General features: G+C 43.2%; 1 protein-coding gene across 5 annotated transcripts in view; it reads left to right on the forward strand.

Moving 5' to 3' along the window:
• Positions 1–17,025, forward strand: part of LOC144782951 (uncharacterized) — a 250,662-nt gene that overhangs the window by 151,878 nt on the left and 81,759 nt on the right. For 3 of the 5 annotated variants that reach the window (XM_078662177.1, XM_078662178.1, XM_078662179.1), the window contains one exon: positions 2,203–2,316. The exons of the other annotated variants lie outside the window; for them this stretch is intronic. In XM_078662177.1, the coding sequence (XP_078518303.1) occupies positions 2,203–2,316 (114 nt within the window). The remainder of the gene's footprint in view (positions 1–2,202; positions 2,317–17,025) is intronic. 5 annotated transcript variants of the gene reach the window in all.

Here is a 17,025-nt window from a genome sequence, read left to right on the forward strand (position 1 = left end):
AAGCACCTTATATATTAATAGATTAGAATGTGCCCTGACACCCCTACAGGCCGACACACCGAGAATCACCGGGAGACCAGTGCCAGTTCTGCTGTACGTGGATGACGCTGTTCTCATAGCACATACGCCTAGGGCGCTGCAAGTTCTAAAAGATGGGCTTGTCTCCTTTATGAAGGGTTGGACCTGACCCCTAATTTTACTAAATCATTTGGGGTGTAGCTAGGTTGTCGAGGTACCAGATCAAAAACCTATAAGGCAGTCACTCTTTAGTCTAGCCAAGGTCCTGGCTTTTACATAAGTTTATGAAGAAAAGGTCGGTGCACCACAGAATAAAGTCAATAAGAGCTACCAATTTATCCAAATGAATCCTTTATTTTTTTCAGTCTTTTAAAATTCAACCACAGCCAACGCGTTTCGTTCCATTGGAACTTCGTCAGGGCAAAATAATCACAAAGTAGGTCCAAAATAGTCCTGAACGAGAAGGTCCAAATCTGGCGAAGCTTCTATGAGCAACAGTAACTTTGAAGTTGCAGCAATAGACCCCCTAGGCAGAAGCGTGTCCAATGGTCTAGGGTACCGGGCCACAGACCTCCGTAATAGGTGAACGATACTCAGACCAAAAGTGAAGTTGAGATTCAACAAGCTAGTGCTTATGACACCACGGCGTCCTGTTCTGTAATGTACCATTCCACAATCCTCCGTGTTCAACGGGTAATATTGACCCCACAAAAATATATAGCTGTATAATGACAAGCCAATGTCGCGGCTGTCCGTCCTTATCTCGCTTAGCGTCCTCCTCATATTCAGTTGGTATCCTGGCTTTTACATAACTCTGTGTTTTATTTTATGCCAAATTAAATTGGAAAAATTTAAAGGAGGAGAAGCTAAGGGATGTGAAAAAATCCTTGGGAGCTATTGCAAATTAGGCACACAGATTAGGCACATGGTCTCGGGGATGATTTTAAAATTATATCAGTCTTTTTGCATCTCCAAAGTCCAGTATGGGAGTGAGGTCAGCAGGTATATGGCGGTTGATAAATTACAGATGGCACAAAATAAATTTTTAAGGCGGATTTTGAAAGTCCCTCAGGGAAAACCCGCTTATTCTGTACATGAAGAACTAGGGACTAAGTATATAACTGACCTAGTTGCGGTTAAGCCTTTGTTGTGTGGGTGAATGTCCAATCCAATGAGACAGCATCTTTTAATCGAGCAGTAATTTTGGATTGCTTCTCACTTGACCAGGCTTTTAAAATCTCTTGCTTAAGGTATGTAAAGGAAACTTTTTCGGCCCTGGAAAGAGCAGACATTTTTATCAAATATGACACAACGAAGCAACAGGACAAAAAATTGATAAAAGACTTGTTTAAAAAAAAATCCATTGCAGACTGTGATGGCATGGAGATCAGTAAACCCACGGTAAGAGGACTGGTTCTAGTTACATCAGTCCTGGGCATGGAGACCTATCTCTCCATTTTAATTAGCTCCCATGATAGATTTTTAATAACTCGTTTTAGATTAAATATGTTTTATCATTTAGTGGCCACTCCTTCAGGCATTGTTTTATGTGTAGAAGATAGAGGCCCCTGTGGCTGTGACAGTAGGTCCCCACAGGACACTCTGCATTTTGTTTTGTCATGTAAATATTTTTCCTATCCTAAGCGACTGTATCTTAAGCCTTATTTAAAAGAATTGGGATTCAGGCATGCTCATATAGCCCTCTTACATTTGCAACTTTTGCCTAATGTTCGCACATTTTTTAAGCTCAGTATTAAGATCAAGAAATTTGAGACACGATTGATGTATACAGGGACTCCCGCGATGTTGCACAAGTGATGATATATTGTTTTAATGGATTTGTCCCTGATTTTTTAAATCTTTGTATCTTTTATGGCTGTGATTATCGCAGGATAAAGATTATTGTTATTATTATTATACTTTAGGGGTCTAAGAGTGTTGATTGCTGATTCTAGAATGCTGTACCAGGACATTTCTGAGAAAAAATAATCCCAACTCTAGAGCCTCTTTAGTTTACTGTCACAATTAAAAGATTTTCAATATCAACACAAGACTATCTTGAGATCTACATATAGAACACAATTGCTTTATCCATTGGGTGGTTTGGAATTTAATGTTTGCTGTGTGTGAACGACAATTAAAAACTTCCTTTAACATTGTAATCATTTATCTCTTGTTTCACAGAATCTCCATTTTTTAATAGTGAGACCCATTTAAGAACAGAAGAAAGAAACACTTTACATTTTAATGAGCATCTGAAAGGAGGCATGGAAGAAGGCAGCACAGACCCTAGCTCAGGTCAGTGGCTAAGAGTTCTAATTTTTAAAAGGGCGATTTACCCATGAGTTATAATTTTCAAATTAGCGGCAGATGTTCCAAAACATATCTTGTTTTGATTGTGAATAATGAATAATTCCCTCTCAGATCAGATAACTTGCAAAATGTATGGGTAACCCATATTTATCAGGAGAATAATCCTTCACTGCCACATCTCCAGTCTCTGTTAAGGTGGTGCAGCAGCTACTAATTGCCCAAGGAGGACATAATATGAGTCCCTTAGAGGAAGCAAAGAATCCGCTTCCACAAGGCGCGGGCTGATCTATTCCATTGTTAACATCGATCACAATGTAAATATTTGACAAAGTGCCTCCATTCTACTGTAAGAGTTATAGTGAGGATTTATGGACACTCCATAGGTATAGAAATTACACCAGAGGATGGGTACCCCTGTACCATTTCCCGTTATTAAAAAGTAATACAAAATAAACTACCCTTCAATTGTGAAAATAACAAACACAAACCACATTGGCTCAGGTGCAGGCCCATATAACTGTAATTTGCAGTTTTAAGACTTCCGTCTGGGATTGACCGGCTTTTACATTTACTTCTTGCGGAACCCGCTCCGCGGGTCCCGCATCGTTAAAGAAACATTGTTGCAAGCAGCCTGAAGGTTTGTGGAGGGAACGGCGAAGACAGAGACTCCCCGGGGCTGCGAGCGAGTGCGTGCGCTCCAACTGGGACTGCAATTCCCAGGAGCGCCCGCCAGCCCTGACTGTCAACACCTGGGCCGCTCTCCCCGACCCCTCCTACACCTCCCACCTATTGTGTGATTAATCTATATCGGCCATTAGTACTCCCGCAGCGCGGGAGAGCGCGCGGGAGAAGCCCGGGACAAGGGCGGGGCCGTCAGCGGCCGTCCTAGGCTGATCAAGGCTGGGCAGGGCTACTCCCTTTATATTTTTATTTTCGGTTTTTGGTTCTTTATTCATATATTGTGTTTTTAATTGACCCTTGAGGCTATTTATTGAACCGATTTGTTGATGATTTTTATTGTGATATTGGGTATTTTATGATATTCCAGTTATTTTTGGTATTCCTCTTACTCTTGTTTTATTTTAATACTTGTATATTAATCTATTTGTTCCCACGCCTTTTAATATGACTCTTCGCTCTGGCAAAGTCAGGCAAGTGCAGATGTCTACTTCTAATGGGGTTTTTACTGGCACCATAGACCAATTCTTCCAGCGCACTACTCGCGTTTTGGAAAATGAAATCGCCCTGGTTGAAAAACGCCTATCGTTGGATTTGGTGACTGGTAGGCGTTCTTCACTAGGACCGATTCATAATGCCCGTTCCCCGGTCCCATTAACTGACCAGACAGGAGTTGTTGTAAATGCTAGAGATGTTATTTCGACCACACCTAATCAGGATGTTGTACTGGTAGAAGATACTGGGGACCTAGACACAGATTCTGTCAATTCGTTGGAAAGTAGTTCCATTAGTCATTCTTCTGTATATATGGCTAGCGACCCAGTAAACCAGCTCCCTGATAATATACTAGGTTCTGTTATTAATCCTCACCCCAAGTCTTTGGAGATTCAGTCCGTTTGCAAAACAAGTAAAAGGAAAAGAGAGGATTCTATCCATAGTGAGGGTACTCCGCATCCGAAAAGCCCAACCTCTGCTGTCATTCCCCAACCCTCTTTGTCATCTAGATTTTTAGAACCCACAGGGAGTATTAACGCTGTAGATGGTGGCATTGAAGTCAACTTATTGGGGAAAATCGAGCTCTTGATTAAATCACTCCTACTACCTATCTTCGAAAGAACAAGGCTCCTAAATGATAAAATGGACTTAATGGAAACATTAATTAAAGAAAATATGTCCATTTCAAACAATTTATTACATCGTTCAGTCCTGGTAGGGCCACAAGTAATTCCCCCTGTGCAAGTTAAGGACGTAACTGATGGGGTCATAAGGAAACCGACTGGGCCATCTAATGCCCCAAGTGCTTCCAATCAAGTAACTAATTCTGGACGTACCCAGGTTCCTGTAGTAAATAGAAATAGTAAACCTACTACTGCAAATAATTCCATTTCCGTTCCTAGCATTATACCTAAACCCCCCAAGCCTGTACCTAAAACTAATACAGCCAATAAAAAGCCTGGAACGGCTAGTACTAAACGTAATGTGAACCTTCCTCCGGAATCACTACCCTATACTGTTATCTTAACTGGTGTGGCTCCCTTGGAAGTAGGGAAACAGGAATCTTATAACGAATTACGTAACAAAGTCAATTATTGGCTAAATAAGAACCGACCCCTACCGCACCCCACGAAGGCAGTTATACTCAATGTTAGAAGAGTAGAGTGGGTTGGATATAGTAAAAAAGATCTAGAGGGTGACTGCATTGTTATTAGTTTTAGAGAACCTTGGGTTGCTGAACTTATTTGCAGAGAGCCCAGATTTGGTCGTATTGGTGATGTTCAGACCCTATCATTACAATACTTCTACCCAAAAATTAATTCTGTCTCAAACTATAATCATTTCCCTACTGGGAATGGTTCAAGAGAACGTTCCTTTCCTGATGTGTCCATCCATCCTTTGTTCCGGCCCCACCTTTCAAATCGATTTGCTCCACTTAGTTGGTTGGATGGAGTAGATTGACATGATAGTGGATTTATGGTTAATGACCAGGGACATCTAGATTTGTTAAAGGTTATTTCACCCTCAATTCTAAATAGTACACGGGAGTTAGTGGAAGATGTCATCTCCCCAGGAACTGATGTGGTGGAAATTTTGGATGACCACTTGAGCAATAATTCTCTTGTTGTCTTGACGGTAGATGAATATACTGAGGGTTTGTGTTCTATTGTGCCTAATGTGTCGTGCGAAGGCCCAGTTGAACTAATAGACCTACCAGTTCTTTTACCGACTGATCCTCCTTGTGAGCCTGTAAACTGTTTAAAGGTACTGTCTTGGAATATTGCAGGGCTAAAGGGTAAAATGGTTGAGACTGACTGGGGGATTTTTGTAGAGCAATATGATGTTATGGTTTTTCAAGAATCTTGGTCGATGGAATCACTTTTCCGGCTGGGCTTTTTGAACTTTTTTAAACCAGCTCACAAAGGCCCAAGGGGACGGCCGTCTGGGGGACTTGTAATTTGGGTTCGCCAATCGCTAAATGTCAGGATATATGAGTTAATAACTGCGAATGATGATCTCATGGGTTTGAAATTGACTAGGGCTGAAACTCAGGATCTATTCGTGATCAACGTTTATGCAAGGGGAAGACCTGGGGGAAAATGCCCTGAAGTGATGAATGATCTTGAACTCTTGCTAAATGATATTGGTACTGACAAATGTGTAATGTTACTGGGTGACTTGAATTGTACAATTGAGCCCATATTGTCTATGGATGATGGTTGCTATGAGGATGCAGACCAACTTTGGAACATTCCCAGCCTATCTCTACCACCAGTTACTAAGGCAACAGAGGCAGTGCTACATTGGCTTGGGCTATGTCTGGAGAGGAACTTGAGGGCAGCCAATGGGAGGACCAAGTCTGACCTTGCAGGAAATCCCACTTTCGACAATGGCTATAGTAATAGCCGTATTGACTACTGTTTATTTAAAATGGAGTACTGGAATCTTTTGGTAGACATGGAAGTAATTGTACATCCCGAAAGTGACCATAACCCATTGACAATTACGTTAAAAATGGAATTGGGTATAGATAGAATACAAAATGTTGATATCTATACAACCGCGAATGCAGTCCTCAGTAACGATTGTCGTAGGCTTCGCTGGGATAAGATTGTGGAAGACCCTAGAGTCCTGTCTAAGATCTCCAAGGATGTCATTTTGGCTAATGAAAAGTTGGAGCTAATATTGGCAAATAGGGGCATCTTTGATCAGGTAGGCCCAATTCATGAATCATTATTTACCACAATAAAAACCCATTTTACGTTTAAAGGTGGTCTTAACCATAAAAAAAAAGGTCATTTGGGGGCAAAATGGTATGATGCAAGCTGTAGGAAGGCGCATAATTGCCTGATATCTGTAATTAAATCTAGGGATACTCAGGCAATTAAAGTTGCGAGGGCGGAGTACAGAAAAACCCTTAAACTTGCCAAAACTATATGGGATGATAATCGTTGGCAGGACCTTTATGAGGCCAGCCTATCAGGTAACCATTTGAAATTCTGGCAGGTAGTAAAATGGGGTGGATGTGGTGACCAGCAAACCCCAACTAACCATGTCTCGGCGGATACGTGGGTTGAGTTTTTTTCAGCCCAGTTTCATGATAAACAAATAAATGATAATCCCAGCGAGGAGGGAATGTTGATTCTTCCACAGTTGGTGAACTGCGGACATGTGGTTTTTAGTGAACACGAGACGGAGATAGCGATACAATTAAGTAAAAATGGCAAAGCACCCGGGATGGACTGTGTCCCAGTAGACCTTTTTAAATATGATATGGAACATTGGGTCCCGTATATCACTGCTCTGGCTAATGCCATTGCTTTGGGAGCAGATATCCCGGTATCTTGGAGAGGGGCAGAGATTCTTCCGGTACATAAGAAAGGAGATAAGTCTAGTGCGGCGAATTATCGCCCCATTAGCCTTATCGACGCATTACAAAAAGTAATGGCCAGATTGCTGTTAGGCAGAATACAGTCATGGGCGAGGGAAGAAAATATCTTGTCCCCACTACAGGCAGGCTTTAGAGCCAACACAAGCACTATCGATCAGGTAGTCAGATTCACCATGATTTACTGGAAGACGGTGCATCTAGGAGGAGGTACATTATACGCTGCGTTCGTAGATTTAAAATCTGCGTTCGACCTGGTCCCTAGAGACAAGATGTGGTTGGCACTAAGTAAAATGGGAATGCCTCCTGATTTATTAGATTTAACGATTAGGTTACATAATCATAACTTTGCAAGAGTGAGATGGGGATCCCAAAGCCAAGTAACGGAGTCATTCCCTGTTACGCGGGGAGTTAGACAAGGGTGCGTCTTGGCACCATCCCTCTTTCTTTTGTTTATTAATCAGGTAGTGGAGTTCCTTTCATCTGTTTCATCTGATGCCCCTGTATTGGGAGGGACTAAATTCCCACTTTTAATCTTCGCCGACGATACCCTGATTCTGGCTAAAACCCAGGTGGGGTTGCAAACTGCCATTAATAAATTCACGGAGTTTTGTAAACTAAATGATTTGGAGATTAATGTCTCGAAAACCAAGTTTATGGTATTTACAAAATGTAAACCACGTAAGGGTTATGTTACCATGAACGAAGTATCACTAGAGCAAGTATGGGTAATGACCTACCTAGGCGTGTCTATTGATTATAGACTGCGGTGGAAAGAACAGATTGAGGCTATGTGCCTCAAACTAGCTAGGTTATCGGGGTGTCTCGTGAAGGAACAGCGTTGCTCCCTCACGAAAAGAGTACTTCCTGCCACGAAAATCTATAAGGCCAAAATTAGTTCGGCCGTTCTTTATGGCTCTGATCTCTGGGGACATGTTGATCTTGTACCATTAGATAAAATTCAGAACAAATTTTTTCGAAATTTGGTTGGTCTACCGCCCTCAACCCCTGTAATCCCACTATTGCTCGATATGGGCTGTCAATCTCTTAAAAATCAAGCTCTGTTTAGAATGGTTGCTTTATGGAGAAGAATCTGGTCTACCCCAGAACTGATAATGTTTGCTAATGAGCTTCGGGAGGTTCAACTGTCTTTTGGCTCAGGATATATACCCTGGTTCAAGAGCATTAAAGCCACCCTCCTTAAGATGGGTCTACCGTTACATTGGTCAGATCCAGGTAATCAAATCTTTCCCCCAAAGAATGAGTTTAAACAGTTGTTCTGGTCTGCTGTTAAAAGTGATATGATTTCACTTTCAGCTGGTTCTTCACTTACCGGTTCCTTCTTGCTTTATAAAGTAATTCCCCAACTTGAGACCTATTGGGATAACATCACTAAAGGCCTAGATAGAAAACTCTATCATCAATTCAGAGTAGGCACCTTACCAATTAGGGAATTTACTAACAAATGGCAGAATAGTCCGAAAATGTATTGCCCCTTTTGTTTAGAAGTTAACGAAACTGAGAGTCATCTCTTATTCGAATGTCATGCCTATCGCGCACCCCGTCTGAAGTGGCTCAAACCAGTTTGTCGTCGAACAAAAACACGGGTGTGTAAAGAAGCAATACACATTCTAAGAACTAATACAGCGGAGTGGGTGTCTATTGGTTTGGCAAAATATCTTGGATGGGCTTGGGTAATCCGAGCAAGATATATCAAAGAAGCTAGCAAGTAGCGTCCATCATTAATTTTACTAGATTATTTCGAAATTGAAATTGACTGATTACGTTCTGGGACATATTATCTGTTGTATTTGTTGGTTTTAATATTGTGTATAACGGAAACTGTTCCTGATATTGTTGGTATAATTCTTTTTGTTGATAACTGCTAAAGGAAAAAATGTTTTAAGTGGTTATTTGCTTATATTAAGGATTATCCTTTTTATATTTTGCTTTTGACTTTGATTAATATCATTCTCTTCTTTTTGCTTTTGATAAAAAAATTTTTTTTTATGTATGTTATGTCTTTTATGAAGGAAAACTTCGAAATAAAGACTATAAAAACTGAAACTGTAATTATTGGAAAGAAACCATAAACCCATGAACAAAGCTACGGAAATGGCTGTTGTGCTGTCTTCCTTCTGTACTGATCTCTTAATCTTTGCCAAGCAGTGGTCCGCTCCACTTTACAGAATGTATTAGGCATCTTTTTTTTCTACGTTCCAACTTTGACAGTTGGAGTAGAGTTTATGGTGGATGTGGTGTTTGCATTAAATTTCATCTACTCACCAGCATCTTGTGCAGTCTTCCTGTGAACTTTACTTGTTCACTCCATTGGTGACAAGTTGAAGAGCTAGTGAGAGAGCTGGATACTCCAACTTGAGAAGAAATCACTGGTTTCTCTACATTACCTGCTGAGCTGAAGAAAAGGGGTTCTCAGCAAGCAGTAGAAGTCGGAAGCCTGATGATGGACATCAAACATGCAACTCTCAAGTTTGAATCAATTCTTTGGAAAAGAAAATATTTAAAAGAAAAGTCAGGACTGATCTGTGATTTTGTTTCACAGTTGTGTCAAGCAGCCTCTCCTGACGTGAGACATCATGTTCCAGGCAGCTTGATCATGTGATGCAACCACATTCTGTTCTCAGAATGACGTTCATTCTTTAGTATGGTGAAGGCCAAAATTCTAGGCAGCCTGAGGCAGACGAGGACAGGCAGCAAGTGCACATGACGTGGACGGGCTCTGGTACAAGAGTGACGTTTGCGGTATGTCGTGTTGAAGGTCAAAGGCACTTCATTGTTCACACTGACGTCTATTCGAAGGGTGTACGTGAGCAATGCTTTGCCCTTCAAACTGCTCAAGGAAAGAGAATTTATGAACTCAACGGTGTGTGGCACTAACTTAAATGCTGAAAGGAAGCATGCCTAGCTCCACTAGACTCTGCTGCGTTCTCTGTCCTCGAGGCCTCAGTTTCCTTAACGTTGTAGAATGACTGCTGCCTGTCTTGGTAATTCATATTGCTGGCAATCTTAGTCTGAGGCAATCTTGTGGGTACAGCTTTTGTTTTAGTTTTGCTTAGTTTGTTTGTTTGGCATCTTCTGTTTTACATGCTTTATTTAAGGGTTGGGATACTGCCCCCCTCGCTCCTGTTGTTTTCCTGCTCCCACCGTTTTCCGCTCCCGCTGGATGCCCTCTCTCTGCCCTCCCGCCTCCCTGCCAGTCCCTCCCTCCTCCCAGGACTACTTATGGAGGCTGCTACGCGGTCCCAGTGAGTAGCCTTCGACCCTGGTCTCGTGCGCCACTCCCCTGCTGCCACTGCTTAGCTCCACTAGACTATCCCACATTCTCTGCCCTCGAGGCCTCAGGTTCGGTCCCTCTATCGAGTGACTGCTGCCTGGCTTGGTAATTCATATTGCTGGTAATCTTAGTCTGTATTATAAAGAACAACGGTCCTTAGAGCAAAAAACTATAAAAAGAAGAAATAAATATAGACCAAATGGAAATATATTATTAGGGGGAATGTCCAGCCGGACAATTTATTTCCCTGATACAAAGGTAATTCTAAAACAATAGAACACTGAGTGTGATAAAAGCGGGACACCGGCCGGTGTCCGACTAACACACTAAGAAGACATACAACATACAAAATAGCAGGCAATAGCAGGACATCTGATTAGGATAAATCATAAACCAGACAATCTGTAGCATACACATATGCAAGAAAAAAGTATGAAACAATTTATGCATTTAGTGTAATGTGTCGACGACGTTTCGAACCATAATTAATAAAGGTTCATCCTCAGGACAGAGGGTAATTGCCTTGAAATTACACATTTGTAAATATATCACAATTGTGTAGCACTCAATTAGAGAAGATTTCTTGTACTTGTTATTATTATTTTACTTGGGAGCAGAGAAACGTAATGGATCTTTAAGAGTGCCCTCTTAAAAAGGTCTGAATTGAGATGCTCTCGGTATCCGGGTCTGGTAATACAGCTTGCAAGTCCACAATGGGGGTTCTTGCTGGCACGGGGAATCTTAGTCTGAGCTAGTCTTTTGGGTGCAACTTTGTTTTAGTTTTGTTTATTTTGGTTTGTTTCTTTGGCATCCTCTGTTTTGCTTGCTTTATTTAGGGGTTGGTTTACTGCCACCTGCTCCAGTTGTTTTCCTACTTCCACCGTTTCTCCTTCTCCCGCTGGTTCCCTGGTCCTGGACCTCCCGCCTCCCTGCCAGCCACCACCCAGGACTACTGAAGGCTGCTGCACGGCCACGCTACAGGCATGCCACAGGCAAGCTCGTCTGCGGCTGTGCGCTCCTTGTCTGCGCCCAGCGCCAGTACCCCTGGCTCTCCCAATTATACAGCACAAAGGAACTCCTGGATCTGGTCCGAGACTCTGAAGCAACAGCTGCTGCACCTGCTCTCCGCCATCAACTAAACGGCTTTTCAGTTGCCACTATTGCTGATTCTTCTGCAATACAGGACCGCCAGCATGCACTGGATCCCGTGCTGCTTCCGCCCAGAAGACCACAAACAACCCACAACCACTTCAATGCATCCTGCTTAACGCCTGATTCCTCTGCAAGCATGACAATGAAATTGTTGTATCTTATATCTTCCTGCTGCTCAGCTTGATTGCATGTGATGTGGAATGTTGGATGAATGGAATGTTAGTGTGTTGTGAATGTCAGTTGGGTGAGTCAACGTGAATGTTGAACAAATGGAAAAGACAGTCGTGTACTTTTAAGCTATTGGGAATGAAAGTCAAGTATTTTTATCGTTTTTACCGTTACATTAAGCAAGGAAAAGATAACGGTTACTGTTTTCTTTTAAAATCTGCACGAGACGGTCTAAACTTCCAGGGTTTACCTCATCAGTTGTCTTCAATGTATTGCTCTGTGACGATTCAACATTCCATGTACGTCTGACGTTGGCACAGCATTATTTGGTGCATATGCGTGCCGTGACCCATCCGGTCCTACGTCAATGTGCGTGCCTCCATTTTGGAAAATATGAAATTATCAAGCCAGGTGAACCTAGTACTGACATCGATTTAATTTAAAGCCATTGAGGTGAATTACAAATATGCAAACATGTTCTGTGAGGTGTTCGAAGTGAATTGCTGTGAAGTTTTCTTCTGACCGAAGGTTGACACCCATAAATTACACAATTGTTTGGACTATTGTCTAAGGAATATCGGGAGTGGATTCAGAGTTCGTGTAATAAGAAAGGATTTTTAAGTTCAAGAACTCGGAAGAAAACTAAATGGGACTGAGTTTTTCATGAGAGCACTGTAGATCCTCCAATTGGAGAAGAAGTTTTAACTAGACATTTGACTCAGTAATGGAAGAGCGTCTGTGAGCTATGTTCTGGATAATCCTCTTTATTTGTGTTGTTTAGTTGTATGTGATGAGGTCACTAAGAGCTGTTCCACAACAAATGTTGTGTGTGAGGTGTGTCAAGGTGTTAGGCATCTCATTAGCTTGTGTTTTAGGGGGCTATGTGTATGTAGTCACCCCTTGTTAGTGTTGGTTGGTTGTTGGTGTTTAAGTCACTCAGAGCTGTTCCACAACTAATGTTGTGTGTGAGTTGTGTCAAGTTGTTAGGCAACTCATTGGTTTCTGTGTGTGGGGGGCTATGTGTATGTGGTCACCCCTTGTTAGTGTTGGTGGGTTGTAGGTGTTTAAGTCACTCAGAGCTGTTCCACAACTAATGTTGTGTGTGAGTTGTGTCAAGTTGTTAGGCAACTCATTGGTTTCTGTGTGTGGGGGCTATGTTGTATGTGGTCACCCTGTATATGAGTTGACTATGCTGTATATGGTCAGTTTTTTTTTGGTATTGTGTGGTGTTCGATTCCTGGCGCATGAATGAGTTATGTAAGTGCTTGTTCTTGGTCTGAGGTGTGCACGTTGTTTCCCGGCGCATGAATGAGTTATGTGAGTGTTTGTTCTTGGTCTGTGGTGTGCATGTTGTTTCCCGGCGCTTGAATGAGTTATGTAAGTGCTTGTTCTTGGTCTGAGGTGTGCACGTTGTTTTGTGGCGCATGAATGAGTTATGTGAGTGCTTGTTCTTCGTCTGAGGTGGGCATGTTGTTTCCTGATATGTATGGTGTTAAGGTTTGTTCTTGTGTGCCTTTCTTGTTATACTTGTCTGGCCAACTAGTATGATTTGTGGCATATGGATGTAGGAGGTAGGTTTGTTGTTATTTCAGGGAGTGATGTGATGCATGTGATGCTTGTTCAGACTGTCGTGTGTGTGTGTGTCAGTATGGAAAGGGACAGGATGTGTCTTCTTGCGTCAGTTTGATGATTGTGTCATTGGTTGTGAAGTGAGGTTTGTGGGTACCTATCGTTTGTTGATTGTGTTGCACATTTTATCTTACTTGTGCTGTGCTGTGTTTAAATTTATTCAATCTACTGACCAATTGTACTTGACATGTTGTCAATGTTCTTTTTGATTCTTTTAATTTCCCAACAAAGGGAGATATGTTGTATCTTATATCTTCCTGCTGCTCAGCTTGATTGCATGTGATGTGGAATGTTGGATGAATGGAATGTTAGTGTGTTGTGAATGTCAGTTGGGTGAGGGCTGAGCAGCAGGACAGCTGCTCCTGATGGGGTTATCACTATATCTTATTATCTATCATCTTAATTTAATAAAGTAACTTGCTTAATCAACAAGGAAGATCCAGCATCTTATTGATTACATCAGAAATCTGGGACACCATCACCACCCTCTCCCCTGATGTTGCCTTCATCACCGAAACATGGCCCAACCCCTACTTGAACCCTGACTTCGCCATCGCAACTGCAACCCAAGATGGTACACGAGTCCGTACCAACAAACAAAGCTGGGGCATCGCCATCATCTTCCAGGAAACCTTCTGATGCAATGTCATCAACGACGAACCCATACCTTTCAGGGAACACCTCAACTTCCAACTACAGACCAACACAAAAACCACCATAAGAGGCTCCCTCATATACAGACCCCTGTGACCCCCACCGGCTTTCTGCAATGCCATCTCCAACTTCATTGCCCCCGAGCTATCGACTCCTACCACTATATCTTACTTGGCGTCCTCAATTTCCACGTCGACAACACACCAACGCCAACCCCATCACCATCCTCGAAAACCTGAACAACATAGGCCTCACCCTGTTGTGTATCGATTTAGATTCTGTATGCATTTTCCCGATTCATGCCCTTATATAGGTATAATTCACATTGCCCTTATATAGGCATAGAAATCCAGTCCTTATTTAGCCATAGTCCATGCTACCCAAATACTGGCATGGCTACTTCATCCGTTCATCTACATCACAATGATTTCTTGGAGAACCAAACTCTAAAGCAGAAGGGACTTCCCCTAGCCTGGATATTGATTTCTCCAAGAAAGTCATTATTATGCATGAACAACTATTCCTTAGGGGTTCATCCATGACATTCATATGCCCGACTTTACATTATAGCTGGCATTTCTAAACACCTTCAAGGTATAAATATACCTTCACTTGCTATAGCAAAGCACGGTGTGGTTTCGTGCAGTTCGACTACCTACTTGCACAACGCAGCTCGCTACAGCAAGTGCCGAAGGAAGCCAACTCTCCAGCTGACGCACTGACAAGAACCTATCCTCCTCTGATGAGAATCCAGCTCCAGTGTTTCTGACTCCCCTTGCGGGGTGTTGGGAAATCGAGTCCGTGAAAGAGATACCAACCTCTCATTATCCAGTATTATGGGTGTCTTTCATAGATTCACATGCCTGAATCATTCCCCGTCGTCGAGATGGGAGTACCCGGTACATAAATAAGCAATGTCCTATAGACATATATAGAGAAAAGTAGGCCTAAAGGCCTCACATTAGTAACATATCCAGGTCCTTTTGTGAAAAGGACCAAAGTCCAGAGAAGAACCAATCAGCTGTCACCTCCCTCTAGAACCTTCCTGTCAGGAGCCTCAGTCCCTCAGATTTTCTACCGCACGTTGTGCGAAGGGAGTCTCCCCCTGATTTCTGCTCAGGTTTATTTCTTCAAAGCTTTTCTCTTCAAATTTTTGGATTTCTCTTCTAGTGAAAGCTGTACACTATGGCTGACACTCCTAAGAAAGGTCTCTTCAGAGCTTGTAGCTCGTGTGGGAAAAAAAGGCTCCACATAGATGACCAACACAAGGACTGCCTCTACTGCCTGACCCTGACCATACAGCTAAGGACTGCAAGGTATGTCGAACATTAAAGACAGAGAGGGACGCCTTTTGATTTGGCTCCAAAGACTCAAGGGCAGAGATAATTTGTACTCATCTAAGGGAAGTGAAGGCTCTTCAGTCCCTCAAAGATGTCTCATAAAAGGCCATGGATAGCTTCCCCTGGCCCTCTGGACGCTCCTCAAAAGAAGACTCCAAAAAAGACTTCAGAGGCTATGTTAAAATCAGCTTCTGACTAGGAGGTTCACACCTTCAAGAAGCCGGCGACGACGACGACCTCTTCGCCGACATCATCAGCGTTCAGGAAAGGTGTGTCTCCTGTTTATGTCTCCACGTCGACGACGACAGTCTCGACGACGACAGCAACGTCGTCATTTTCTTCATCGACGACGACTACACCATCGTCGTCAGCGGGTAAGGTTTTATCGTCGACGATTGTTATTAAAAAATCATCGTTGACGCCCAATATCTCGTCGACGATTACCTCGCCGTCGTCAGCGTCAACGACGAAATCATCACCTTTGACGACGGAACCGTCGACGAAGGCACCGACGATGACGACACCGCCGACGAAGGCACCGACGACGGCTGCTTCAATGCCAGCGACGACGTCAATCCCGTCGATGACGGATTTTCAGAGTGTTACAGCTGTCGACACTGCTTCGTCGACACTTGTTGCGTCGACGGGCTCATTGCCGTTGAGTGATTCTGGACTTCAGGCACCGCCTGTACGTCTCAAGATCACAAAAAAGACGCTAACACCGGAGTTGACTTCTCCAAGCCGTGTGCAGCGCTTACCACCGGCATGTCTCCTTCAGGATGAGGATTCTGACAATGAAGATACGTTCCAAGCTAATAGCCCCTCAGAATTAAATGTTAAATGCCAAAGCTCGGATGAGGAGGATGTCCAGGAGCACATAGCTCAACCACAGATTACGCCCATGGTCTGTTTACCAGCTTCCTTGGTTACTGATCTAAGGTTCCTCATTCAGGACTACAAACAGAGATTCCCAGAATCTCCAGCTCCTACGGCTTCCACGGCAGTGCCATCGCCAAGACCACGGCTGCCGCCCTTGGTTATCCAGCAAGAAAGAGTGGATGTGCCTGCTCCTCAGTCTTCGGAGGAAGAAGAGGATGAAGAGCAACAAGAGGAAGGTGAAGTGCAGGATGATCAATCTGTCCATGAAGACTGGGACGATTACGTTATAGCATCCCCAGCATCTCCTGTGCCCGCCACTTCTGATTCTCCACCGGTGGACATTGGTGGTTTCCACAATGTGGTAAAAAGGGCTGCTAAACGCTTCCAGATTACGATGGAATCACAGGAGCAGGAGTGCTTCCTATACGATTTTAAAGAACCTATTAAGAAGTCGACAAGGTCGATTCCAATTATCGATTATTTGTGGACACAGGGAGTTCAATTGATGCAAAATCCTGCTTCAGTTTCACCAGTAGTCCCTCGCCTGGACAAGAAATACAAGGCTCCATCATCGGCACCAGCCTGCTTGACAGGGCATCCTAAGCCTGATTCGGTGGTGACGCAGGCGGCACAGAAAAACTCTAGGAATCCCTCATCTCCATTATCGGCGCCACCAGATAAGAAGGGAAGGAAATTAGACAACATAGGAAAGAGATTCACTACAATGTCAGCGATGACAGTCAAAGCGGTAAATGCCCTAGCACTTCTGGGATGCTATAATAGACAACTGTGGGCAGACATAGCCCCATACCTGTCTGAACTGCCGGATGCCGGAAGGAGGAAGTTAAAGCGATACTTCTTGAGGGTCAAACCTCTGCTTCAGAGATGATCGACTGTGCAATGGATGTGGCAATGACAGGATTCCGCCAGCTAGCCAGGGCAGCGGTGTTAATGCGGCAGGGATGGCTGAAAGCGACCTCATTCAGACCTGAGGTACAGTCCAAGGTTTTGGATAT

The sequence above is a fragment of the Lissotriton helveticus genome, chromosome 9 (assembly GCF_964261635.1).
Source record: "Lissotriton helveticus chromosome 9, aLisHel1.1, whole genome shotgun sequence".
Taxonomy (NCBI): Eukaryota; Metazoa; Chordata; class Amphibia; order Caudata; family Salamandridae; genus Lissotriton; species Lissotriton helveticus.